The sequence below is a fragment of the Chaetodon auriga genome, chromosome 16 (genome assembly GCF_051107435.1).
Source record: "Chaetodon auriga isolate fChaAug3 chromosome 16, fChaAug3.hap1, whole genome shotgun sequence".
NCBI classification, from domain to species: Eukaryota; Metazoa; Chordata; class Actinopteri; order Chaetodontiformes; family Chaetodontidae; genus Chaetodon; species Chaetodon auriga.
This window is the reverse complement of record NC_135089.1, coordinates 8,229,223-8,254,100: the sequence shown is the minus strand read 5'-3', so window position 1 is coordinate 8,254,100 and position 24,878 is coordinate 8,229,223. Positions and strand designations below refer to the sequence as shown.

Genomic DNA, 24,878 nt, shown 5'->3' with positions numbered 1-24,878 from the left:
CTGCCACCTACTGGCTGGGAGTAAGTATCGCAGCCACACTCAAAACTACAAAATCTGTTCTTAATATTGACACAGCTCCCGTCGTTGACTTCAGCCTCTATCGATGTCGTGTGAATATTCTCTAAAACCTTTGAGTTTTTTGTTAATCGTCTGGTTTTCAATTTGTTGGTCGAAACACTACTTTTTATGTAGTCGTAACAACTCAACCCGGGACTCTACTTACCATAATGCAGTGCGGCCCAAGCACAGAATGCGATTGGCTGTTGAGAACTCGTTTCAGGAAGTACTGCGTCGAATTACATTTGCCGACTGAAAATCCGCCACATGACAATCTGCTTATAAGATTCTCAGTTGGTAAAGAAACTTCTTTTGTCGGAAAGCTATAAGGTTAGAGCTCAAATGTCATGTTTGTTTAAGATGGCGAGAAATGAGAGTCGTTTCCGGCATATGTCTGATTCTGTCTAATGCAGTATCGTGCAGAAATAGCTGGTGTGTGTAGCGTTTGTTTCCAGTCCTCTCTTTGCACCGTACAGTCCCACTCTAATTACAGTTCAGTAATAAGATAACTGTAGTATATAGTTAGTGGTATAGTACTATGTCAAAAATTGGGATTTAATATGCCAGCACACATAGTTCACATGGAGCACATTTAGACATGCATCATGATGACTTGCAAAACGGTGTTGTAATTGACTTCCTCATGTATTGCTTAAAACCTGTTTGGTTTTTCCTCCCTCTTCTATGCCAGTAACTCCTGTATTCACTCAGCTGCGTCATGGCTGGCAGAAGAGTCGTGGCATTCCCCTCCTCAGCCGAGCTTGGACCGGTTCTGGCCCGTCTGGTGACATCTCGCGCCGAGAAGGCCATCGTCTCTCATGGCAGGTTCACCCTGGGCCTGTCTGGAGGAAGTCTTGTGTCCATGCTCAGCAAAGAGCTGCTCGCTATGCCTGACCTGGACTGCAGCAAGTGGGTGGTTGGTTTCTGTGACGAGCGATTAGTTCCCTTTGATGATCCTGAAAGCACCTATGGGCTCTACAAGGTAGCTGTTCATGAGTGTGCTTGTGTGCACATGCCTTGGTTACGTGAATTTATGGTATATCATTACACTGGGATCAAATTATAACCCTTTTTATTCTTTTCCAGACTCATTTGTTTTCCAAGGTCAACATCCCTGACAGTGGGATCTTAACCATCGACTCCTCTCTGCCAGTTAACGAGTGTGCTGAGGACTACACTCGCAAACTCAAGGAGGTGCAGCATCTGTAACTGTCCTGTGATCACTTCCGGTTGTAAAGTCCCATAGGTGTGCTCTTTCAGATTGCAGTATTTTGCAGAGTATTTACAGGATTGTTTTGCTGATCTCAAATACACAGGCCTTCCCAGACAATGATTTCCCTGTGTTTGACTTGTTACTGCTGGGCATGGGGCCTGATGGACACACCTGTTCCCTCTTCCCAGAGCACCCTCTTCTGGAGGTGAGGGTCGTACTTTTATATGATTTAATATATGTGAATGTGATTATGATTTATTTATTTTTGCCTCTGTGTGTTAAATTCTTATGAAAAAGGATGAGTTCAGAAAGACACCCCTGCTCGTACACATACACATCTCAGACTTAAGAGGAGTCAGTCAGTCAGTCTTGATTTTGAACCATGTCGAACAAATATCGGAATGTCTATGAATTCACTGCCAATCATTGAATTGCAAGGTTTGGGGAATTCTCCACAAACATCTGTAAATTTTACCTCACAGTTATAGAAATGTGCATTTTTTTCTGCAGTAAGCAACAGTAAACACATTATTTAATTTAATTCTGGCCGGCCTACTGCTTGAGGTCTGGAGGCATCCTGGGATTTACTCTTTGATGTAGTTCCTGATTTGCTATTCTGAAAGAACAAGGTGTAATTTTGTCTGTATTTTTAAAGACACTCCCTTCAGTATGTATGGATCATCGATAGGCTTTGATTTAAGTGCAACTTGGCCTTTGTGGTCTTCACTTTCATCCCTTTGCACATGCCTGTGAGCCAGTCTGGCTCATGTCATGTGATGTATTTGTCAGTTACTGTATATGCTTTGGTTGTGGTTGCCACATCGCCATTTTCTTGGTGACTGTATGCAGTACACATGATAGACGACTGTGTTTGGGTGTACTCCATATTCAGGAAACCAAGAAGATTGTGGCCCCCATCAGCGACTCTCCCAAACCACCACCACAGCGTGTAACTATGACTTTTCCAGTGGTGAACTCCGCACGCTGTGTGGCTTTTGTGTCAACAGGAGGAAGCAAAGCACCAGTTCTGAAGGTAACATTTAGTGACTTTTATTGAACATGCACATATCAAATTTCAAATGCTATACTGCTATTTCCATAACACAATAAATTGGCTTTGACTTGGTTCAGACACAGAACCTGTTAAAGAGGAGACAGAGATCAAAAAGAACAATTAAAAAAAATGTAATTAACCAGACGCTGGAGGTTAATTACAGTTAAAGCTGATGGATGGACCCTTAGAAACCATAACGGAATTAAAAATTAGATGAATTTCTGCATCTATTTTAATCACAGCAGACTAAAAATTATTTATGAATCTGCACTTTAATGACGCACAAGCCCAGCAGAAATATGGTTCATATTGAGTTACATAGCATTGTTGTTGTGTTGTAACACAGAGACCATTTTCTTGCAGGAAGTGCTGGAGGGTAGAGAGGGTCCAGCTTTCCCAGCGGCCCGTGTTGTCCCGACTAACGGCGAGCTGTTCTGGCTTGTTGATGACCCCGCAGCTGCCTCCTTAACCATCCAGGTAGAGAGGCCAGGCTCCGGGGCCAAACTGTAGAACGTTCCATCTGCCCAGTAAAGACAGGAAGTCAAAACTGGTGGGAATGAAGAGACTGGAAAAATAGTGACGCACATTCCTACTTTCTCATGAAAGTGCTGTTGGTTTATGTGGTGGGATAAGGAGATAGGATATAAGGATTAAAAAGAAAAAACATGCGGACAGCTTTGTGATATCCCAGCATTACATGTAGTGCTTATTTGAAGTCGGTTAGTGTGTTTGTGTGTGTATGTGAATGTCAGAGGTCTCGCTTTCTTCAAAAAAAGCATTAAATAAAAGGTTTTCTTGGCTGTTAAGTTGAGGATTAGATCATTAAAACATCGAAGTATTTTTTCTGTTTTGTTTTTGGTCCATTAACCTGACAGCCTCCTCATCAGCACTCCGTATGCTCTTTATGCTCCTCAGCTCTGAGCTGCCTTCACCACCTTAGTGAAATATCACATCCAGTCACACCTTGACACTGGAAATCAGCATTCCTTTAATACTTACCCTTATTTTCACGAGGAATTAAAGGAGAAAATTTTAATGAAACAGTTGACTTTTGAGTTTTACTGTGCATTTATGGTCAGAAGTCCATCCCCTTTAAGACCGCAGCGCACACGCCCTTTAAAGCTCAACTTCGCAGTGTTGTCACATCAGGAGCTGCTGCACGGATTTTGCTTGGCTGTAATGACCGTTTAAAGTAAAGAGACAGCTCCTATTTAGCAGCTTCGTAGATCTGTTTTTCTTATATATACACACACATTTCTTAATTTATTGTCGCAATGCACGGGCTCGCTTGCCTCCCGGCCGCCCTGCTCCTCTTGCTCCTGTCCTTCTGCATTCCTGCCCGGGGGTATTTTGCGGAGGAGCGCTGGAGCCCCGAGTCTCCGCTCCTCGCTCCCCGGGTCCTCCTCGCCCTCGTCTGCAGAAACTCCGAGCACTCTTTGCCGTATTTCCTCGGTACCATTGAGCGCCTCAACTACCCCAAGGACCGTATGGCTCTGTGGTAAGTTGTTGGTCATGTTTTCTCGCAAGCATGTAAGCAACTAAAAAGTAAAGTAAAATTTCCATTTGCTGGTTAGATCAGGAATTATTTTCTTTAGGTGTATTCCTGAATGCAACTATATTCGTAAAAACGGTGCACTGCTGATCGTTTTGGGGAAGCGTAAAAAAGGGGTGGACCCGCAGCAAAACGGGGTAATAATGCTCTCAGCTGTGTTGCCGATTAAAAAATGCTCAACAAACCTCATCAAGCAGGAAATCAACGAATAACTAATTGATAACTAATGAATAAACTTGCTGTGTGCGGGACAGAGGTGAGCACATCTGGTCACTGCTCATCACTGTGGCCATGCATTGATCCGTATACGTGGAGGGGAGGGGACTGATCTGTCCACGAGGGGAGCTGCTTGATTCAACATACTGATCCTAACAAAGAGAAATATTGCTGCGTCTGCACTGTCCATGAAAACACACCTTTACAGCCACCCCCGGTATTCATCTCTCCTCAGCCCATATCACCTCCTGATCTCCAGTTAGGCCTCTCTAAGTAACCACTGCAATGATTGACTCCCATGGATGATCAAGACCCATTTTACAGCCCAGTTATCACCTATCTTGTAAAGCTTTAGCCCCGGGGAGTCCCTCAGGTGATGAGCTTTGCTGTATTATTATAAGAAGATGTTTAAAGCATGTAGTCAGAAAAAAGAATAACCAATCATCTTCTTAACAATATCCTGTTTTAGCTCTCCTCCTTTGTAATGCAGTGATGAGAAACATGGCAGGACAATTTATTATGCCGAATTACTTTGGAAACTACCAAAGAGTTGTTTAATGGCTCCCTGCACATTTGTTTCTGTAGGCTATTTCCAGACCCAACACGGTCGCACCCTGTCTGACACTTGTAACATACTTAACTTTCCAAGACAATTACATAGTGGGAAGTGCAAATGCATGTTATCGACTATTTAAACATCTGTCTGCCATGCTCGGGCACAAGTTGAGGGAAGTGAAAGGGAGGTGTTTTTTACTTAAGCACTAAACAACATGCTCCAACAGCCCCTTGTGCTTCTGGCCTTGGAGCTCTGAGCAGTGTGCCTGACTGCCTTGATGGCTCGAAGAGGTTTGCTCTTCACTCATCAACCTGACAAACAAGTTTCACTCTCGCGCTGGCCTTTAAGTGAAGTTTGATTTCTCCATTTTTTTTGTTTGGGGCTCATAAAAGTCTTGTGTAAATACGTCCGAGGTGAGGACGGTTTTGTTTTGACATGTTCTGCAAGGGCATTAAGATGCATGTGGAAAATGCAAACAGCTGTGAGATGTTGTAAACACTGCATTCTATGCTTTTTGCCAAAGCTTTTTGCAGCAGCTTGTAAGCACGCCAAAGCCTCCGAATCAGGATTGGCCTAACTGTCAGTTAAATCTTTGTTGTCTGCAATTAGCCTCACATTTCTGCTCCAGCAGAGCAACGATAGGCCAGCTGTAAGTGAAGCACCATTTTGCAGATGAATGTTTAGAGCACCATGGTTCAAAAATGTGCTTTTGACAAACATTTGTCTGAGCTGAACATGAGGCGGAAGAGTCGGTCTAATTCCAAGAGTGAGAACTTGGAAGGATGGACAGCAGGAGCGAGGGAAGAAATGGTTTAGCAGGGAGCTGCAGTGTTCTCACAGATCCATGTGATTTCTGTCAAGAGAAACCAGCCTGGCTGTCGCACTTGTGAGCAAAATGTCAAACTCAGCTGCCTGTAGTGCAGCTGTGCTATTTATGCAGCAAAGACTCAGCCTACAGTACACTAGATGGCCGAAGAAAGGAAGGCTCTGAATGAGTAGTTGTGGCATGATCTCTCACTACAGATTTAAGCAGATGTACTGACTCTAAGATTAACATGTGGCTTGATTTCCTCCCTCTACAGAATTAGATGCAAAGCTGTGTAACATGTCTCACGCATGGCCTCAGCCAGTTCCAATCACTTCCTTCTGTTCTGAACTATTGCAGGAAAGTTTCACTTCTGTAATGCTGTTTCCTCAATACCATGCAGTTTTTTCTGATATAATACTCCTTACAGTAGCCTAGATTATGTCGACTAGATGTATAGTGTTTCTGTTTTGTGCTGCTGGTATCATTAACACTTGTGGCAGCTCTCACAGGTGCAGACAATGAGCTCAGAAAAAGTGAACACTGGGCTTTTGTTGTTTGAGTGGTGGTATCATCTTTCAGTTCTTGTGTCAGCTTGAATCTAGTCTGGCACTCGTGCCACATTCAACCATTGTTGCTCTTCCCTATTTATTGGCCTCAGTTGTTAATATGTAACGTTCAATCCCTCGGGTGTTGAACACACGTCATTCTAATCATTTACATGTGTTGTATATTGACAGGGTAGCGACTGATCATAACAAGGACAACACCACATCCATTCTGCGTGACTGGCTTGTCAAGGTGCAGAACTTTTACCATTATGTGGAATGGAGGCCAAAAGAGGAACCCGGGTTGGTTATTTACTAGAGTTTCAAGTGAAATGTTGTCTTAAACAGCTCACAGAGCTCTGATTAGTATGTGAACGTCTCTTGTAGACAATATGAGGATGAAGACGGTCCAAAGGAGTGGACAGACCTCCGTTATGAGCATGTCATGAAACTTCGGCAAGTGGCGCTGGAGTCTGCTCGTGAGATGTGGGCGGACTACTTTATGGTAGGTCAACTACTCTTTAAAGGCATAATAACACTGAAGAAAATTCCATATTAAGCATTGAGCCAATGCTTTATGTTCAATAATAGCAGCAGGAGGATAAGTACAGAGTCAAGTCCAAAGCACCACCATAGTGATAATTTAAGCACCGGGAAGGGTGTTAAAAATTGACCAAGTTATATTTTTCTGTCTCTTCTGGTTAAAGTTTGTCTGGTCTGTTCATCTGGATCTTTACACTGACACAAAGCTTGACTCGACATGAAGCATATTTTAATATGCAGCTCCGTGCACATTTCTATTTGTATTCCTCAGCCCAGCCCACATTGTCTAGCTTCAGTGGGGTATAATTTTGAAGCAGAGTACATCCAGAATTGCAATAATTTTGTGCTACAAATTTCTGGAGACAGACTTCTCCCTTGAAAACAGATTTGAAATGAATAGCCTGCATTTTTTTTTCAAACAATCTCAATTTTGCCTCGTTTAACCTTCATGACCGCTTTTGAGCATTACACATTTTTTCTGCCTAAGTCACTTAATGGTTTGCCACACATATACTCCTTTGACTGCTCACAAACATCTTTTACGGTTTATCTTCTGTTCCTTGTGTAGGTGGTGGACTGTGATAACCTCCTCACCAATCCTGATGTGCTCTGGAAGCTCATGAAAGAGAATAAGACCATCATTGCTCCGATGCTTGAATCCCGTGCAGCCTATTCAAACTTCTGGTGTGGCATGACCTCCCAGGTACTGTGTCAACAACTGGGTGCTCATGCTTGCGTCTGTCGAGTGTTTTCTAAGGATTTGGTTGATGTAACGAATGCTTTATAATCTTCTCTGAAATCAACTCTGTTCTTCAGGGTTACTATAAGCGCACCCCTGCCTACATACCCATAAGGAAGCAGGTTCGGAGGGGCTGTTTTGCAGTTCCCATGGTCCACTCCACCTTCCTGATAGACCTCAGGAAGGAGGCATCCAGGCAGCTGGCCTTTCATCCGCCACACCAAGAATACAGCTGGGCTTTTGATGACATCATTGTGTTTGCCTTCTCTGCCCGGATGGCAGGTATTTCACAATTCAAGGCTTACAATTGTAGTTGTTATGCATTTGTCTGTCACCTCATTAACTTAACTGTTGTAACTTCAGATTGAAAACTTTCATACTGAGAACACATATGCATACTCTGCTTTCTACAGATGTCCAAATGTTTGTATGTAATAAGGAGACCTATGGTTACCTCCCTGTGCCACTGCGATCCCACAATACATTACAAGACGAAGCCGACAGCTTCTTGCACTCCATGCTGGAGGTCAATGGTGAGCGCCTTCGATTCAGACTGAGGGCTTTACTTTTGCATCCAGCTCCCTTTTTTCTTCTGTCTGCATTCTACATCTGTTGCTTTACCTAATGATAGCTATCAGCATGTGTTTCTATATTTCATTTTTACCATTTCTGCATCCATCTTCCCTGTCACTGTGTAGTGCGAAATCGCCCAGTGATGCCTTCCAAATACATACCTGTTCCTAGAAAACAACCTGACAAACTGGGCTTGGATGAGGTGAGTAATGAGTGATGTGAAGATGGAGTCTGCAAAAATGGCCTTCTATCCACTTCTGTGCTGAATGCCTCCCCTGCTGTTAGAAGTCTGTAATTACATTGGCTCCACTCTTGCCCGCATGCAGGTGTTTATGATAAACTTGAAGAGGCGGGCTGACCGCCGAGAACGTATGCTGAGGGCATTATATGAGCAGGAGATAGCATGTAAGGTCATTGCAGCTGTTGATGGAAAGTAAGTTCACTCTCAGCTTACACGTATTTAGTTCTTGGTAATGACGCTTTTCTGCCCTTCTCATTACCAATTTGTTCTTCTCTGTCAATGTCAGAGCGATGAATATCAGTGAAGTTCATGCTCTGGGCATCCACATGCTCCCTGGCTACAGTGACCCCTATCATGGTCGCCCACTGACAAAGGGAGAGCTGGGATGCTTCCTTTCCCATTACAACATCTGGAAAGAGGTGAGTGTCAGCAGCCAAGCGTTTGAATTTGTTAACTGGACAGACGGGTGATGTATTTCTAAATCTCTGGTTGGTCGTAGATTTCGGAGCGACGCCTGAAAATCTCCCTGGTGATCGAAGACGACCTGCGCTTCGAGGTCTTCTTCAAACGCCGCTTGATGAACTTGATGAGTGAGCTGAAGGAAGAACGACTGGACTGGGATCTCATGTGAGTTTGTGCTTCCTTCACAGTCTTTGATTTTACCTTTATTCTCCCAAGTTTTCACTTGCTTCACTTCTCCTCTCTGTTTCTGTCTTCCAGTTATATTGGTCGGAAGAGAATGCAAGTGGACCGCCCCGAGAAAGCAGTGCCTAATATACACAACCTGGTGGTAGCAGACTATTCATACTGGACACTAGGTTATATGATATCACTACAAGGTGCAGAGAAGCTTTTGAAAGCAGAGCCACTAAAGAAGATTTTGCCTGTGGATGAGTTTCTTCCCATCATGTACAATAAACACCCTGTGTAAGTGTCTGCTGCCTAGTGCAATTGCACACACATAACGTCTGCATGTCCTATTGCTGTTTTTTCTTGACATTACTTTCTCCTCCACAGGTCGGATTATATGGAACAGTTTGAAACCAGGAACCTGAAGGCATTTTCAGCCGAGCCTCTTCTAGTGTATCCAACACACTACACGGGCGACCAAGGGTACATCAGCGACACTGAGACCTCCACAGTGTGGGACAATGACAAGGTCCGTACAGACTGGGACAGAGCGCGCTCAGGAAAAAGTCACGAGCAGGCTGAGATCAGCACTGAGGCTCAGAATTCAGATGTGCTCCAGTCACCTTTGGACAGTACGGCACGGGACGAGCTATGAGAGGAACTAAACGAGGCCCCTGGATTTAGAGCTGCAAATAGGACAAACCCCTTTACTTCTATATTCATGTTTCATCTTTACTTTAGGTTTGACATTGCAGCAGGGATGTGACTTCAGAGTTTGCAGAGAGATTTAATTTATCCAGGTGTGATGAGTTGAAAAGGGATCAGGAGTGTCTTATGAGTTCTGTCATGTCTTTTGTAGTTTTCTCTTTATGAAGGCGCTAGACTTGCCATTTGGAATGGCATTTGCAGTACCCAAGTTCTGTCTGTCATACAGAAATGAATCTATACATTAGTAAAGAATACAACTGGACTGTTACATTTCTGTCATGGGGCAGTGCTAATTTGACATTACACTGTCTAATGCTTTTTTCATAGACTTCTCAAGACTACAAATGAATGAGGCTATAACCACACTTTATGCCACTGAGCAAAATCAAGACTTTCACAGACATGCACATCCTAAATCAGCTAGTAGTCATTCTAAATTCATCAGTCTCTGTTGTGAGAAGTCCAAGGGGAAAAACATCTGCATGTTTTTTACTTTGATCCTCAATATTTTCTCTTTTTCTACTTCATATTGCTGTGTTGTGAATAATCAGTAGCCAACACTTCAGATGCTTGCAGCAGAGCTTTACCAAAGTGACAAAACACACAGTAGTCAACCCAGAATCATAGATTTAGTATGTACCAATGCAGTGTGTTCTCCATTCACATTTGGATTGTTTCCAGACCAATGCCGCCAACCAGCTGTTGACATGGTTATAGATGGGACAAACCACTGTACACACCTCAAACTTGGTGGTTTTGGGAGGAACATGCTTATAAATGCCTTTAAGTGCCCTCAAAAAGAACCCACCCAACCACATCCAAACATATCATCAGGCTCTCCACTTGTAAATCATCCTCAGTTAAAGCTGAATTTGAGCAGTTCGGGTGAGAAAGACTTGATGAAAGAGTTTTGATCATCTTGCTTTTTTCAGATTATTTATTCTGTCATGTTTTCACGTCACATGGCTTCACTAACTCTTCCAGGAAGTTGATTTTTGTAGGGTATTAATGGGAGCCGTTCACCCATGGATAATGCACAAAAATGTTAGGGGTGCATTGTGCCAACAAGAAATAAAATGTTCTATTTTTAAAAAAAATTGGATTTGTCATTACTTTGGTGAGATCATGTTGGTATAACCAATTTGTGCAAATTTAACTTGTGACAGGGGAATGTTGTAGCCAGTAAAAACATTGACAAAACCCACAAGGCGCCACTTCACTTTATTCTTCATAACAAAGTTGCACTTTACAACAGAAAGTATGGATGTATTATTGTGACAGAGCAGAGGTATAATGAATGAGACCTCATTCACACCACATATGCACTGTGAACTAATGCATTGATACCTTATTCATTACTGTGACTGAGGGACACTGGTTAAGCAAGACAAGCGTGTAGCGCTGAGCTTGCTCTCACTTGTTTTATCTTGGCAGCCCTCAAGGTGTCATCCTTTTACTGACACTGCTTCAATGTTCAAGTGAGAGACAAGCTGGTAAGTACAACCAGATGGAGGACATTTTGCAATATGTTCGGACAACCCTGCTGTAACAGTTAAAGCTCAGCTGAACCTAAACTGGGATCCATGACCCAGTTCAAATGAGGCCTACTGGGGTAACTTAAATTCACACCTAAATAATTCCCCTTGAAGACACCCTTAAGTAGAGATAAAGTATGTATGTTGGACTTACAGAACAACCTAATTAGCTAGATATGAGCTCATTTGTTCTGTAAAGATCTTGATTTTACCAAATTACGCATTCTGATGTTGTATATATGAAGCATCAGCAGTCTTTTTACAAAAATATCTGCCAATATCCAGATTAAATATCTGTCATGAATGTCACATTTGTCGAAACCCAAACGTCAGCATCACCCACAAAAAAAAAAAAACACAATGTGGTTTTTAATAAACCAACACCATCTAAACAAAGTGGCACCTTATCACTGTGCGTGGCTAGTGTAGGTGGCGCCTACAGTGACAGCAAGATACACTTCCTCTTCCCATGGTGGAGAAAACATTGGCCAACCTCCACGCTACCAGAGAAGGATCCTTTTTAGAGCACAAACGGCAGCAAGGTCAGAGCTGCATGCTAATAATTTAGCACAAGTGTGTGTGTGTGAGAGAGAGAGAGAGAGAGAGAGAGAGTGTGTGTGTGTGTGTATACACTGCAGTGCAGATTTCCTGCCCGCTCAACTATCTGACTCTCATCTCTTTACAGTGTATTGAAGTGGGACCTTTAGGGCAGATGACTGAGTGAGTGGTGTTTGTAGGGTCTTTGGTGGTGATAGTGCAGAAATGGAAGAAGAAGTGCCGCCCAAGGATTCCCCTAAAGCCACAGGTGAGCACAAAGATTGCGATGTGAGGTAATGTTGAGGAAGTGCCACCTTTCACTTCTCATACATTACCCATCATGCTTATATGTCTGTAAATCTTTTTTGGGTCATTTGTTTTCTAAATCATTTGCCATCGACATTTCTTCACATGTCAGGATTTAGTTTAAATGGATGAATATTCTCTTTCTGTGTGCCGGTTGGAAATTTGCTGACATCGCAGCAGTGCCACTGTGACATATTGCATGTGGGCGCATGCATGTACTGTATGTACAATGTGTCTGTCAGGGGTTTGTGGTGCTCTGTAAAATCTACCTAGTCAAAGAAGGATTGGTGAACTTCCCGAACTCTCTCCATTCTTGTTCTGTCTTTGTTTTGTGCGACTAAAAACCAAGAACTGAACAGTACCTTAAAATATTATTAAGATTGGTGCGATGGTGGGTAAAACTTCACACCTAACCAGATATTTCAGGGACCTTTTCATTATGACTCAAATGCATGAATGTAAAATTGTTTGCTGTAATTAAAAATATTGCCAGTATACTGTACAGCAGGCAAAAAGAGTTGAGCGTTTGTCTCTGATTGGTGGAAATTGGGTGGCACACTTTGAGTGTTTCTTTAGCTTTAAAGCACCTTACTTGTGCGTCAATTCTCACTCTTTTACTGAAACACGGCTGGTGTGAAAAACAAGGACGTGACATACTGCAAGCAGGATGTGGTCGACCAAAATGGAGACGTCTCAGAGAGAGAGAGATTGCTTTTTCTCATTTGTTGCATCTGTTGTAAATCACCAGTTTTTAAACCCTTTGGTATGCCCTATGGTGAAACATCAGTTAACTACTAACTAAAAGCACCACGTTGTTCCTCATTGTATTTCAGTTCACGCGAGCTGTTTTTCTCAGAAATGTAAAGGAAACGCTTATAGATATGACCTCAGGAGAGAGAAGTTAAATTTGTTTAAAATAAGTTTGTTTGCTTTTTATTAGTGGTCTTGTTAGCGCAATCATTTATACTAATGCTTGTTTTTTCATGTTGTCTCTTAAAGTGAGTTGTCATGTTGTACTTTAAGCATTTAGCTAATGCCTTTGGTTGAGCAGCTGCAGAACTAGAATATTGTGAGCTTCAATAACCACATGTCAGGTGTCCACTGAAAAGCAGGTCAGAGCTGCATGGCTTATTCACCACTCCAACCTACATATTTCTATTTGTCTTTTGGCATTATAAAAGAAAAAAAAAGGATCTTATAAAGTGACGTTAAGGCACTTTTTGTTTCTCCACAGCAGCTTTTAAAGACCCTGGTTTGGTCTTAAAGTATGCACACTTCTGTTTATAGAAAGAGAGATGGTGTCAGCATGTCTGTGTGGTCTGTGTTTGATGTTGGGAATCACATTTCAGGGTCTCAAATCTACAGTGGTGTTGTGTATTGCATTAGTAGTGAGACCATTTCATGATGTTATGTATCTCAGCTTTTTCCTTTCTTATTTCAGATGTGAAGAAGGTGCATTGTAAACTCGAAACCAAGCGATACAGTGAGATCTTCAGGGACTTTGATAATCTTGATTTATCTTTAATCACTACGTAAGTATTATACGTTTACAACCAGTGCTGCCATGCGTTTCTCTTGCCTCCTGCGTCACTCTTCTTGCTCGGTTTAACCTGAGCAGAGTGACGGGAAAAAAAAAAAAAACAGTGGTTAGTGAGGTGTTAGTGAGGTGTCATTCAAAGATGCTATGAACTTAGCTGATTTTAGGAAACCATACAGGATGAAACTGTTCCGATGTATTTGTCAGCTCGAAGCTATAATCCATTAACCTGAACTCATCCAGCTCTGCTTGATCTCTCAGAATATACTCTTTAAGGAAAACCAAATATCACAGCATTTCTTTGAAGTGGCATTGACACCAAACAATCCTAATGCCTGACTTGAATTTGAAGTGCAGTCAAGTAAATTGGCACATGCTGGACTTAAAAATGTGTGTATCTTTTTGTGTAATACTGATCAGCAAAACAAAAGAGTATGTGCATTTAATGTGTTGCCTACACCTGTGTGGAAGGTGAGCATATTTACACATAGCTGTAGGCCAAAGACGTGTTTGTATATACGCTGTAGTATGTTCTAAACAAGAGCGTTTTTAGATGTTGCTATTTGATGGTGTATATTCCTCTGTCAATACATTCTTTCTGTGTCCAGTGAAGGAGACGATCTGCTGGCAGACAGTGACTCACAGTCCATCTCAGAATCCATTTCTGTAGAAAGCACAGAGCAACAAGATGTGTCTGTAAGGAATCATTTAAATACTTATAAATACTCTGTTTCTATGTTAAAGCTGTTTATGTTGCTAAAATTACAGATGCCACTGATACCAGAAACTGCATGTATGGGTTTTATTTTTTTATTTTTTTCTGTGGGTAACGACTTACAGAATATTGTTGGCATGTTACAGTGAGAGTCTGCTTTTTTCCAACAGTGTGAAGATACTTTTAGCCCACAGAAACACGCTGAGGCCAATGAAGTGGATTGCTACCCATCAGGTATGATTTATGTGAGAAGGAGGCGAGGGAGTATGTCTAGTTGATATAAACTGTGAAGCCCTGCTCACAGGGAATCAATAAAACGCTCCTCTATGCTGCATGTCACCAGCAGTCTGTGAATTAGAGCCCTTCTGTAATGCTTGAGGCCACTGGTTTAATTACTTTAACATAGACCACCCTATGACTAACACCTGACATCTCAGCAAATCATTATTAATGATATGTTGGAGCTACTGTCAGACATTTTATAGAGAATCTTCTTCAATCTTTACTTGTTTTCTTACAATTAGCCATGAGTTGTAATTGCCCTTTTGTAACAAGATTAGGATAAAGGGAGAGGATTAAAGCAGGAGACAGCTGCTCTCAGTTTTTACCTCAGACACTAGCGGAACACAGAGGGGTCTACAGAAAAAAAAGGAGATGTCGGTGTTATTAAGAATAATGCAGTAAATGCGGGTTTAACAGAGAAAAGACTAGACCGCTGCTAAGTATTCCAACCTCAGTTTGACCCAAACTGCTGGGCACAGTACAAAGAAAGAGATGAGGAATTACAAAGAAGGACCATGATTAACAGTAGAAATGTAGAAAAAGCAAGGCAGTAGTTGATTGATTGTATGGCAAAGAAATTCTTCTCATCTCTGACTGTAAATGTCTTTTTAAGGTCTTCTTTTGGCCTCAAGACCAAACCTGTCTGAGGTCACTGATGCTAATTCATGCTATCACTCTTCAAAGACTTTGTGTATAGGTACATTACATGGTTGGGATTGGACACACATCAGCCCCTTAACCCCCCTCCCGCTCGGTCAGACACCAGGAGGTAAACCTCACTCAATGCTCCTCTAAAGCCTGTCACTCCGCAATCTGGACCTGACTAGGATAATCCGCAATTCAAGTGAAGGAGGCCATTTCCATGGGGCAGCACAGACTCTGCTTGGAGGCTGATTCCTGAAAGTGCTCAGAGCTCTCCCGAGAACAAAACACAGAGTGGAAAGGCTAAGAGAGGTCAACCTTGACCACAATTCCATCATTCTTCTGGAATTGTCTATTCTTTTTTGTGGATTTTGCTTCAAGACAGAGAGGAAAAGATCACCCTGCTTGGACTTTTATACCGCTCTATCTGGTTTTGGCATTCGTGTAAAAGAGAAAGAGCAGCAGAATAACATCTGCATGTCAGAGTGAGGAACTTGAGAGAGAAGTTGTTGCACTCTTTCTGGCAGTGCACGCTTGCTCAATTAAAATAGCTGAATACTTGGAACTGCACTGTGAGCCGTTAGAAGAAGTGGAAGTTTTTGAGGTGCATCTGTGCTCTAACCTTTTCCTACAGGAGGAAATTAAGTTGCGTTCTAGCAGATTTTGACTTTTATTTGCAAGTGTTTGGCTGAAAGGGGAGCACGCCGAGAAAGAGGAAAAGAGAAAGCAGTGCGGGGAGCTTTTGAGAGACCACATGATCCACCCTGTGTTGGTGTGAGTCACAGAGGAGGAAGCAGAGGGTTGTTACATCAGTAACCTGCCTGCCTGACCACAGTAGAGCTGCAACATGGTGTTGTCTGATACTGCAAATTGGCACTGAGTGGTGCTTTCATGGCACTACCTGTCTCTTTGTAGCTGACTGGAAGTGAACAGTTGTGAGAGGGAGAGGCCAGGCAGAGAGAGGAAGAGGGGAGAAGAGGGAAGTTATTTTACCGAAGCTGTTTCTCTTTGGTCCATAGAAACCCTCCTCACTCAAGTCACATCCCCACAACAGTATACATTCATTGAGCTTGCATGCAAGAGACACGGACAATGTGCTGAGAAACCACAGGAACCTTTACTCTGCGGAGCAGCAATGACTTGTCATATCCACTCGTTCTTTCCTGTTTTGGGTTTGTGTATATATATATTTTAAAGTGACATTGGATTTTTGATTATCTTTGTCTTGTCTGATAAAGTCTAGAAGCTGGGCCGGGGGGGAATTTCACGCTAGAGTAGATCACTGTTTCTTTGAGGCTGGAGGCTGTTTGAGTCCTCCAGGAGTGACAAGCATGGGGCTGTAGCCCACTGGATACTGCGTGATCCCAGGGTACAGCTCCAAGTGTCTGGAGCCTGCAGTGATGCTGATGTACTCCCTCTCAGCCCAGGAAGCAGATCTGGTCCTCTGTCGCTGTGAGGATGGAGTGGAGACAGCGCTGCAGTACACCAAGATGTGGTGCCGCTACGCCAAAGATCTCCTGGCCTGGATGGAGAAGAGAATCAGCTTGGGTAAGTGCACATGCAGAAGAGAAAATCAAACAATAGAGTAGAATACAAATGACTGTCATAGCAAACCTGTGGTGCCTGTATCTGTGTCTGTCATGTTAATGCTTTTGAATATAAACTACACATAAAAGAAGATATAGAATGGGTGTTTACAATATGCAAATAATTGTCTGTACAGTAACAGAAAAGACACAAAGCCATCATCCATCAATCAGGAATAAATTCTTTAGGTGTGCCAGGGGTTTCACGAACCTGCAATAACGTGGCCTGTCTGTATTATTTCTTTCTCTATGAGGGCATCTGCGGGCAGTGCAGTCATCCCAGTGAGCTACACAGTGCACACACCAGGGGAAAGGATTAGAGGGAGATTAGCTAGCAGAGCAGGGTAATAAAGGAGATGGGGTGCCTTTGGAGTACATAGACGGTGATTACCCTTGTACGAGCCCGCACAGGTGTCCAGTGTCCAGACTGGCATGCCAAGTATGCAAGTCTATTGGCAGCAAACAAAATATAGAGCAACAGGAGAGTCCCCAAGCTCAGCTGTGTGTGGAGCGTGTTAGGCAATAGCAACTCATGAGTAATGCTGGGTGGAGCTAAGCACCAAACTACTGTGGATTACACATAGTGAAGCAACATTATGAGTTCCCTAATGCAAGAGTATCGTGATAAAGAAAGACCAGTCAGATCAACAACTGCTGTCAGAGAGCTGGTCCAAAATGGAGCTCAAAGCACCAATAGTAATAATCAATAATGTGGTTCCCCTTCAGTCCACAGTCCATTTCTGCTTGTCTTGTCTTGTATTGATGTACAGTTTCTTGTGAGTAATGTAAACCTAAGAAAAACTTAATCAGGTTTTTTTTTTTGACAGAACAAGAATTTGCAAAGAATGTGATGAAGACAGCTGAAGGAGCAAAAGCCATCATGGCACAGCAGGTACAGCTTTGTTTTTTGGATATGTACCAAAGGAAAGGTTTAGTTATTATCACAATGTGTTGCACGGAGTGATTGAAATTGATTCCTACAGTAGAGGTGTGTTTGTATCTTCACGATTATAAAGCTTTCTGAAGTTGTTCTTGCCTTTGTAGGAAATGATGCCCCTGCAGTACCTCTACACAAAGGCACTAGAGCAAGACATCAAGAACAGTCTGACCAGCAGAAAGACTTATGAACTGCTACAAAACCGCTGTTATCAAGTATGGAAGCCTACACATCCAAAAAGTTATAGTTTTTAGTAAATCTTTCAGTGTAGCTTTGACTTTGTGTTTAATCCAGTATCTCTGACCCAAAGGCCTTGGCTGCCAAGAAGAATGAGATTGACAAGTGGCGCAGAGAGTTTAAGGAGCAATGGGCAAGAGAGCAAAGGAGGATGGTAAGGACTCTGGGTTATGACAAAAGTTGAGCTCAGTTTGTTGTCACACATAATTTTCTCTGAGCAAACATCCCGCTTTCCCTTTCTTATGACCTTGTCGATACCTGCTTAAAACATTTTAGACTGCTAATGGCTCACACAATAAAAGAAAACTCATCTGTTTCATTTTCCCTTCTGTGTCTCCCTTGCTTGTTTTCAGAACGAGTCAGTGACAGCTTTTAAAAAGGCTCGTCAGCAATACTTCCAGCGCTGTGATGAGCTAGAAAAAGCTAAAGCTGTCTCAGCTAAAGCTGTGGATGACACAGCTGGAATCAAAACGTTGGATAAAAGACGGAAGTCCAAGGATGAAGCCCAGAGTAAGGTGAATGTCCCCTTCCTGCACTATGTTAATATAATCTATAGAAATGTATTTCTAGTCAAGTTTAGTACAGAATAAATACTGTATGATATTTAACAATACAATTTAAGAAAAATGTTACAGATTTGTGATAGTTTAGCGGCTCTCGGTTCGTCTCTCTGTCTCATCCAGGTGATGGAGGCAGAGTGCCTTTACAGAGAGTGTGTGAGAGATGCCAAGTTCCACCAGGAGGAGTTAGTGAAGGTCAAAGAGAAAATTATTTCCCACATTCGCAAGCTCATCTGTCAGGGAGACAATGTGCTCAAGGAGGTTAGTATGAAACTGAGGAAACTCAACATCTGTCTTCCTGTCAACGTTCTTCTAGATAAATTGTTCAGCGCAGCAGTCTGTGGACATACATGGATTCTTGGCTGCGGTATAAATGTGAACCATGTTGTAGTAATGTCATGCATTTATTTCAGTCACAAAGTAAATCTCAGTGACACTATATATACATTTATAGCAGCATCAGCTAAGGATACATTTGATTTGTCCAGGAGGATTTACAATCCCTAAAGCACCTCCCTTTGTGTGACACGACTCACATTAATAGTAAATCATGTCTCCATCTCCACTCCTCCACATATATATATGCATGTATTTGCTTGAACATAATAATCTACTCAGTCAGTGCTTCATGGTTTGCATCTTTGCCTCTATAATACAATAAAACAAATAAGTTACTCTTGTAGAATATCTACACATCAGTGATGTTTTGCTACATTAGAAACATCATTTTTAAAAATTTTTTTTGCTTTGAGATTAACACTGCTAACAATGAAGGAGATTTGAAAAGAAAATCAATAAGCAAAGCAGTATTTTGACATTGTATATTACACTTATGCAACTATTTTTTGATAAATTGGCACAGTAAAAACACTGCTTTATCTCTCCCATCATGTCTCTTCTCTGCATCAGGCCACAGTCAACATGTTTTTCTACCAGCGGCAGCAGGCAGAGCCTGTTCCCCTTGGTTATCACAACCTGGAGTTGACGTGCAGGTCCCTGGAGGCTGGTGAGGCCTACATACTCTACATTCTCAGCAAACGTCATCCTGAACAGCTTCTCCAGGTCTTCACCTTCCAGGAGTATGTTCCTCAGGGCAAAGGGTACGGTAAACTGACCATCGTCTGTCTCTGCTGTCACTTCAGACTGTGGTGTTTACTGTGGATATCAATCATGTATGCTTCTTTTTTTAAAATAATCATTTATTTGTTGGAATTCGGAAATGAAAAATTAATATTAAGTGAAAACAAAAAGGTGATTATATAGAAAAATGAAAAGAAAAACACACTGGATGTATATGTGTGCTCAACTCTTAATTAGGTAGTTGATGTAAGCAGTAAACCTTCTCATTTTCTAAGTGTTTTTCAGTCCAGTTAATTCAAATGGTACAGAAGAAGAAAACCATTTTGATATGCACTGGATATACAGTTCTTATGTACTTCCACTAACTCTTCATTCATTAACATGAATGTCACAATCCTTTTTGTTTGAAAGGAACAAAAGGAAAACCAGCAACACTCTCGGCCCTCTGCAGGACTCTGCACTCGTGACAGATGACAACGCTTACAGACGATCCAGCGATGGCAGTAAGGTTTCCCATGGTTACACCATGATTATATTAACAGACAAATTATCCACCTGCTTTTAATTTTAGATGTCTTATGTGTTCTGGTGCACTTTAGGGAAAATTGGGTACAGTGACAATGAAAGTACTGGAGGTAGTTTGGAATCTCTGTCCAGCCCTGGTAAGAACAAGCCCGCTTTTGTTTCTTGTTTATTCTCATATGAAAACCTTGCAAAGACAAACATGTTTGATTTCCCCTTTGTCATATTTCTTCTCTACCCGAATGCATAACTGAAGCTCACACTAATAGGAGGGTACCTAAAACCTCATCCGCATTGCCAGTGTCATCAGACGACCTGGACGACCGGGATGTGGCGTCAGAATCAGGTTTGTTTCCCCCTTTTTATGCCTCCGTAAAAAGATTTCTGTGAGCTCATAACCTAACAAAAATTTGCATGATTCTGTCCTCTCTCTCTCTCTCTCCCCCTACAGAGTGCGTTGACAGTCAACCAGGCAAAGTGCGGATGCCTTCAGGAGCTGCACTGACACACCAACTCAGGAAGATGAAGAGCAAAATGGTCAAATGCAAGCAGTGTGACAACTACATTGTCGTCAATGGGGTTGAATGTGAGGAGGTAGGAGGCCAAATAGGAGAGACGTACAGTAGTAGTAGCAAGGCATTGTGAGAAGAACAGCAGACCATGAAGGGTGCTGAGTAAGATTGTTTACCTCCCCTGTCCTGCTCCTGTTCCAACCGCAGTGTGGGCTGGCTATGCACAGGAAGTGCATGGAGGTGTGTCAGCTAGAGTGTGAGCACAGGAAGGGGACTGTGTTCGGAGTGGACCTCTCTCTGCTACCACGTGACTCACCAGATGAGGTGCCCTTTGTGGTGCTGCAGTGCACGTCTGAGATTGAGAGTCGCGCTCTCTCGGTCCAGGTATTATTTACCATCACCATGACTAAAAATGAAGAAAAAAGACTGTCATGTGTTAGTTGTGGTCTGATAGCTGTTTTCTGCTCTTTATTTTTTTTTTACCTCTGAGGGGGTGTATCGTGTGAGCGGGTCCAAGCCTCGCATCCAGAAGCTCTGCCAGGCCTTTGAGACACTAAAGGAGCAGGTGGACCTCTCTGACCTCTCACCGCATGACATCACCTCGATCCTTAAACACTTCTTCAAGGAGGTACAGGAGTCATTGCCAAATGAGCTTCCCTGACTGAATTAGGCTGATTACAAGAGTGTCCGACTAAAGATATGTCATAGCTGAGTCACCTCTCTATTCTTAACTCTCTCCCAGCTCCCAGAGCCGTTACTAACCTTTGGCCTGTACAATGGTTTCATCGCGGTGGGAAAGACTATTCAGAACCTGAGTGAAAGGCAGCCGACACCAGACACTAATGAGATAATGGCCATCATTCACAACCTACAAAAGCTGCTGCAGGAACTCCCTCCATATTGCTACAGCACCTTGCAACACCTGATTTCTCACCTGCAAAAGTGAGCATGTAGTGGGATAAAGACCTCCCAAGTTACATTTTATCTGATACTCTCCTAGTAGATTTTTCTTGAATTTTCTAGAATCCTTCTTCAAATTTGTCTGCTGTCTGTTTTCACAGAGTTTCAGAGAACAGCGAGAACAAGATGTCCCCTAGCAATTTGGGTATTGTGTTTGGGCCAACACTACTGCGCCCCCTTGTGTCAACAGACATGTCAATGATTGCTCTGCTGGAGATCACTTACCAGGCTGTGCTTGTTGAGTTCCTCATTACACACCATGACAAGGTTTTTGGCCTTCAGCGAAGACCCAGTACACCCCCTCCTCCAGCCCCCACTGCACCCCTTCCAGACACCCCCCCCAGAGCTTCCTGTCCCCTGGATGAGGAAGTTTATGCTGGCTCGGGACATGAAACCTCCTCCACAGAGCATCAACATTCACTAGAAGTAAGTGCTGCACTGAAGAAACTTTCAGCTCAAACACAGACTTGGTGGTAGCTGCTGTATTCAAGAGTGCAGGATTTTCACAGGACTCACAGCCGCTATATTTTTAAATAGTACCATTGGATCAGTAGCTGTAGGAGCTGTAGCAGTAGGATTTTCTGATTAATGTACCTGTTGTTTTAAGAGCCTTAGCGCCCGGCACCTTAACCTCACCTTTACTCTATCAGGATTAACACGCTGGACAGCTGCTGCATTTCTGCTGCTCTCTGGATTCCGACCTGCATGGCTTTCTGTCAAGCTTTACTATGCACTGGGACATTTGACTGCTATATGCTGCTTTACTGCTATAGCTGATAAACATAAGACCCCACTGTGGACATTCACAGTGGCTGTACCATGACTTAGAGGCACAGATGTAAAATTGCCTGTCATTCAGTGGGGTTAAAAAGGGAGCTACTTTTGGGCGCTACTTATTCTCCCAGTTTAAAATGTCCCGGACAAGGTTTCAGTTTGTACCTGATATAAAGGGTCAGCATCATCCAGTAGTAATTCACTGCCTTTCCCCATTAGAGCCACTATCACACACTGTAGTACTGCAGTGTTTCGAGTTTAGACGTGGCCTGTAAATACTCGCAGAGCTCCACCGCTCAACTTGTGTCACTCCACAGAGTCGAGCAATCAAGAGAGAGTCAAGCGAGGGTTATATATCTGACAAATCTTCATCCAATGAGGCAGTGGACCAGCTCAGCACTGAAGCCAGTGAGAGAGCAGGTAGGCGGGACATAGTGATAGAGCAGTTACTAGTTTACATGAACAAGTTAATGATAGAAGTAGTTTGTAGTGTTGATGTTTTATGACATTTATATGTTGGAATTTTTGTTGTTGGTACGAGTTATTGATTATTGTGTCAGCTTGCACCCTGTTACTTGACGACATGTTTTAATTAATCCTGCTGGAGCTCTTGTAGGTATCACACTTACAGCTCCTAAGTTGTTTATTTCTCACAGACAGGTAGTTTGTTCTAGCTTATGGTAACTCAGTATCTTCCTAAGCACCAGAGATGAGGTGTCAAAGCTCTGGTGTAGTTCAACTTTTTCCTCACTTGACACGTTTCTTCAAGTTATTTTAGTAGTAAGATGTAGAAGTTATTTAATTTTTATTTTATTTTATTTTATTTGTTGGTGTCATCTAGTTGTATTAATCTGTAGCCAGATTGCTTAGCTGTTGTTCAGGATTTTATTAACCCTAACCCACCGTTTTGTACTTGCACAATAAGGACATTTTGTGCTTTCCTGCTCTGGAGGTCTGAGGTCTCATCTCTTCTTCTCTTGCTTTGCTCTGTGGCTGCAACAAGAAACAGCTTCAAGGCTTCAGTTCACTGCTAAACACATGAGTATATCAACCCAAAATGCAGAGTAGCACAATTAGTTGTAAACTTCTGTCAATCACTTTCAAATCAGGGCAGAAGTCTGTAATAATATTTAACTTTAAGTTTTCAGTCAGGGTGCTTCAGACTATTGCAAAGTTTATCTCTGAAAAAATATCCAAGGAAAGCCAAGTTTATTATCAATAATGTGTCTGTACTAATTTTATGAAACACATGCTTGTTCTCCTTCCTCTGCCTCAGTCCTGGCTGTGAGAGGGGCATCAAGTTATCCTCAGGGTGAGCCGGTAGGGGAACCAGACTCCAATATGGGGACCCAACCACACTATCGCTTCACCAGGCAGCCTGTGAAGTATTACCGGCATCATAACCCAGGAACCCGACTCCCCAACCCAGGCCGTGCTGCCAGACAGCCTGCAGCCTCAGCAAGGGACAGTCCAGGGAGTGCAGACAGCAGCCACAGCTCCTCTCCAGAGCCGGGGACACAGAGACTTTCCCAAAACTTAGATGTCCATGGTGAGAACGCCCGCCAGGCCCACCAGGCCAACAAGGCCGCAGGGAGTAAAGCGGATGTCCCACTGAGCCCCCGTGAGGTTGTGCAGTACATGCTGGGATTGGACTCAACATTTCCATCAGCTGCACCATCATCCAGGACAACACAGGAGTCTTCTAACGAGGTGGCAACTAGGTGTCAAGCTGATCGGAACATACATCTGGCCAATAGCAGACAGAGTACTGGACATAGTCAGCCTCTGTTTCAGTCACCAGAGACACTTCCTGTTCAGCACAACCTGTCCTCACCAGCCCAGAAGATCCTTTCTGGGCTGAAGCTCAAACGCAGTCACTCAGGGAAGGATGAGCAGCTCTTTGTCTGAGAAAAGACAGTTTCCAGTTTGCTGGAATACATTCACACACACACACACACACAAGGATGTAAAATCGTTAATATCTCTTTTTTTGTGCGTAACGACTGCAATTCAAGGTTCATGCAATTCTCATGAATAAAATGCTTCCACATTTTACACCCAAATATTACCTGTAACACAAAATTTTAGATAAATTTCTCAGATGAAGATTAAATGACCAAAAAGTTAGATGTTTCAAACTCACATTCAAGTCACTCATTGATGTGGAACAGTGGAAAAATTAGGCATGATGCTTACTTGGATGCCATTGCTTTATTACTAATCCTCTGTAAGATTTTAGATCTGATGGCCATCCAGCTGTGTCATACCCAGACCAGACCAGTTCACTTATTTATCAGTTTTAAATTTTTAGCGCATTTGAATGTAACAAGCAGGTGTTTTGAGATTGCAGGTTAAGAGCTGCAAACGAGAACCTAAGTATCAAGGTCGTTCCGGTTGTCTGCTAAATACAAATGCCATCAAGCGTTGTATTTCTTTAGATACTTTTGTTATGTGTTTGTTTTGATTTTTTAAATATTTCATAGGCTCCAGATTCTTTTTTGTTTGTTTGTTTTTGTTTTTGTTTTTTTTAGTTCATCATTTTATTTTATTTCATTATTATTATTTTTGTAGTACACAAACAAAGATATGCCTTCTTTGGTGTAGTGAAGTTATGGTTTTTTGTTTCATGCACCTTTCCTATGTTGGCACAAGGGGGCGGTCCTCTCCTAGTGTGTGGGGACATTCCAGACACAATAGTAGAAGGTCAATAAAGCACTTATT

At 42.5% G+C, this 24,878-nt stretch overlaps 3 protein-coding genes across 8 annotated transcripts; all 3 read left to right on the top strand.

Annotated features, from left to right (window-relative positions):
- Nucleotides 1-265: 265 nt before the first annotated feature.
- pgls (6-phosphogluconolactonase) lies at nucleotides 266-3,164 on the top strand. Of its 5 annotated transcripts, none has more exons than XM_076751709.1 (6): nucleotides 266-387; nucleotides 749-1,039; nucleotides 1,144-1,251; nucleotides 1,374-1,475; nucleotides 2,163-2,303; nucleotides 2,688-3,164. In XM_076751709.1, exons 2-6 carry the CDS (start codon nucleotides 776-778, stop codon nucleotides 2,832-2,834), a joined length of 762 nt encoding a protein of 253 aa, XP_076607824.1. In that variant the 5' UTR covers nucleotides 266-387; nucleotides 749-775; the 3' UTR covers nucleotides 2,835-3,164. The 5 variants fall into 5 exon arrangements, with proteins under 5 accessions (XP_076607824.1, XP_076607828.1, XP_076607827.1 ...); XM_076751713.1 differs by having other exon boundaries at nucleotides 293-354; XM_076751712.1 differs by having other exon boundaries at nucleotides 296-387; nucleotides 769-1,039.
- A 265-nt stretch (nucleotides 3,165-3,429) lies between these two features.
- On the top strand, nucleotides 3,430-10,638 carry colgalt1a (collagen beta(1-O)galactosyltransferase 1a). Its single transcript, XM_076751706.1, has 12 exons — nucleotides 3,430-3,822; nucleotides 6,194-6,304; nucleotides 6,389-6,506; nucleotides 7,113-7,247; nucleotides 7,361-7,565; nucleotides 7,697-7,816; nucleotides 7,982-8,058; nucleotides 8,183-8,289; nucleotides 8,384-8,516; nucleotides 8,597-8,724; nucleotides 8,818-9,024; nucleotides 9,115-10,638. The coding sequence occupies exons 1-12, from the start codon at nucleotides 3,599-3,601 to the stop codon at nucleotides 9,380-9,382; spliced, it is 1,833 nt and encodes a 610-aa protein (XP_076607821.1). The 5' UTR covers nucleotides 3,430-3,598; the 3' UTR covers nucleotides 9,383-10,638.
- An 830-nt stretch (nucleotides 10,639-11,468) lies between these two features.
- On the top strand, nucleotides 11,469-24,874 carry gmip (GEM interacting protein). 2 transcript variants are annotated; one of them, XM_076752961.1, is made up of 22 exons: nucleotides 11,469-11,512; nucleotides 11,656-11,775; nucleotides 13,255-13,345; nucleotides 13,959-14,046; nucleotides 14,236-14,299; nucleotides 16,412-16,537; nucleotides 17,403-17,467; nucleotides 17,620-17,727; nucleotides 17,823-17,903; nucleotides 18,103-18,264; nucleotides 18,433-18,570; nucleotides 19,219-19,409; nucleotides 19,801-19,892; nucleotides 19,989-20,051; nucleotides 20,168-20,257; nucleotides 20,363-20,505; nucleotides 20,631-20,807; nucleotides 20,914-21,051; nucleotides 21,166-21,365; nucleotides 21,485-21,809; nucleotides 22,475-22,577; nucleotides 23,434-24,874. In XM_076752961.1, the coding sequence occupies exons 2-22, from the start codon at nucleotides 11,733-11,735 to the stop codon at nucleotides 24,063-24,065; spliced, it is 3,120 nt and encodes a 1,039-aa protein (XP_076609076.1). In that variant the 5' UTR covers nucleotides 11,469-11,512; nucleotides 11,656-11,732; the 3' UTR covers nucleotides 24,066-24,874. The 2 variants fall into 2 exon arrangements, with proteins under 2 accessions (XP_076609076.1, XP_076609077.1); XM_076752962.1 differs by lacking the exon at nucleotides 11,469-11,512 and having other exon boundaries at nucleotides 11,641-11,775.
- Nucleotides 24,875-24,878: the final 4 nt, after the last annotated feature.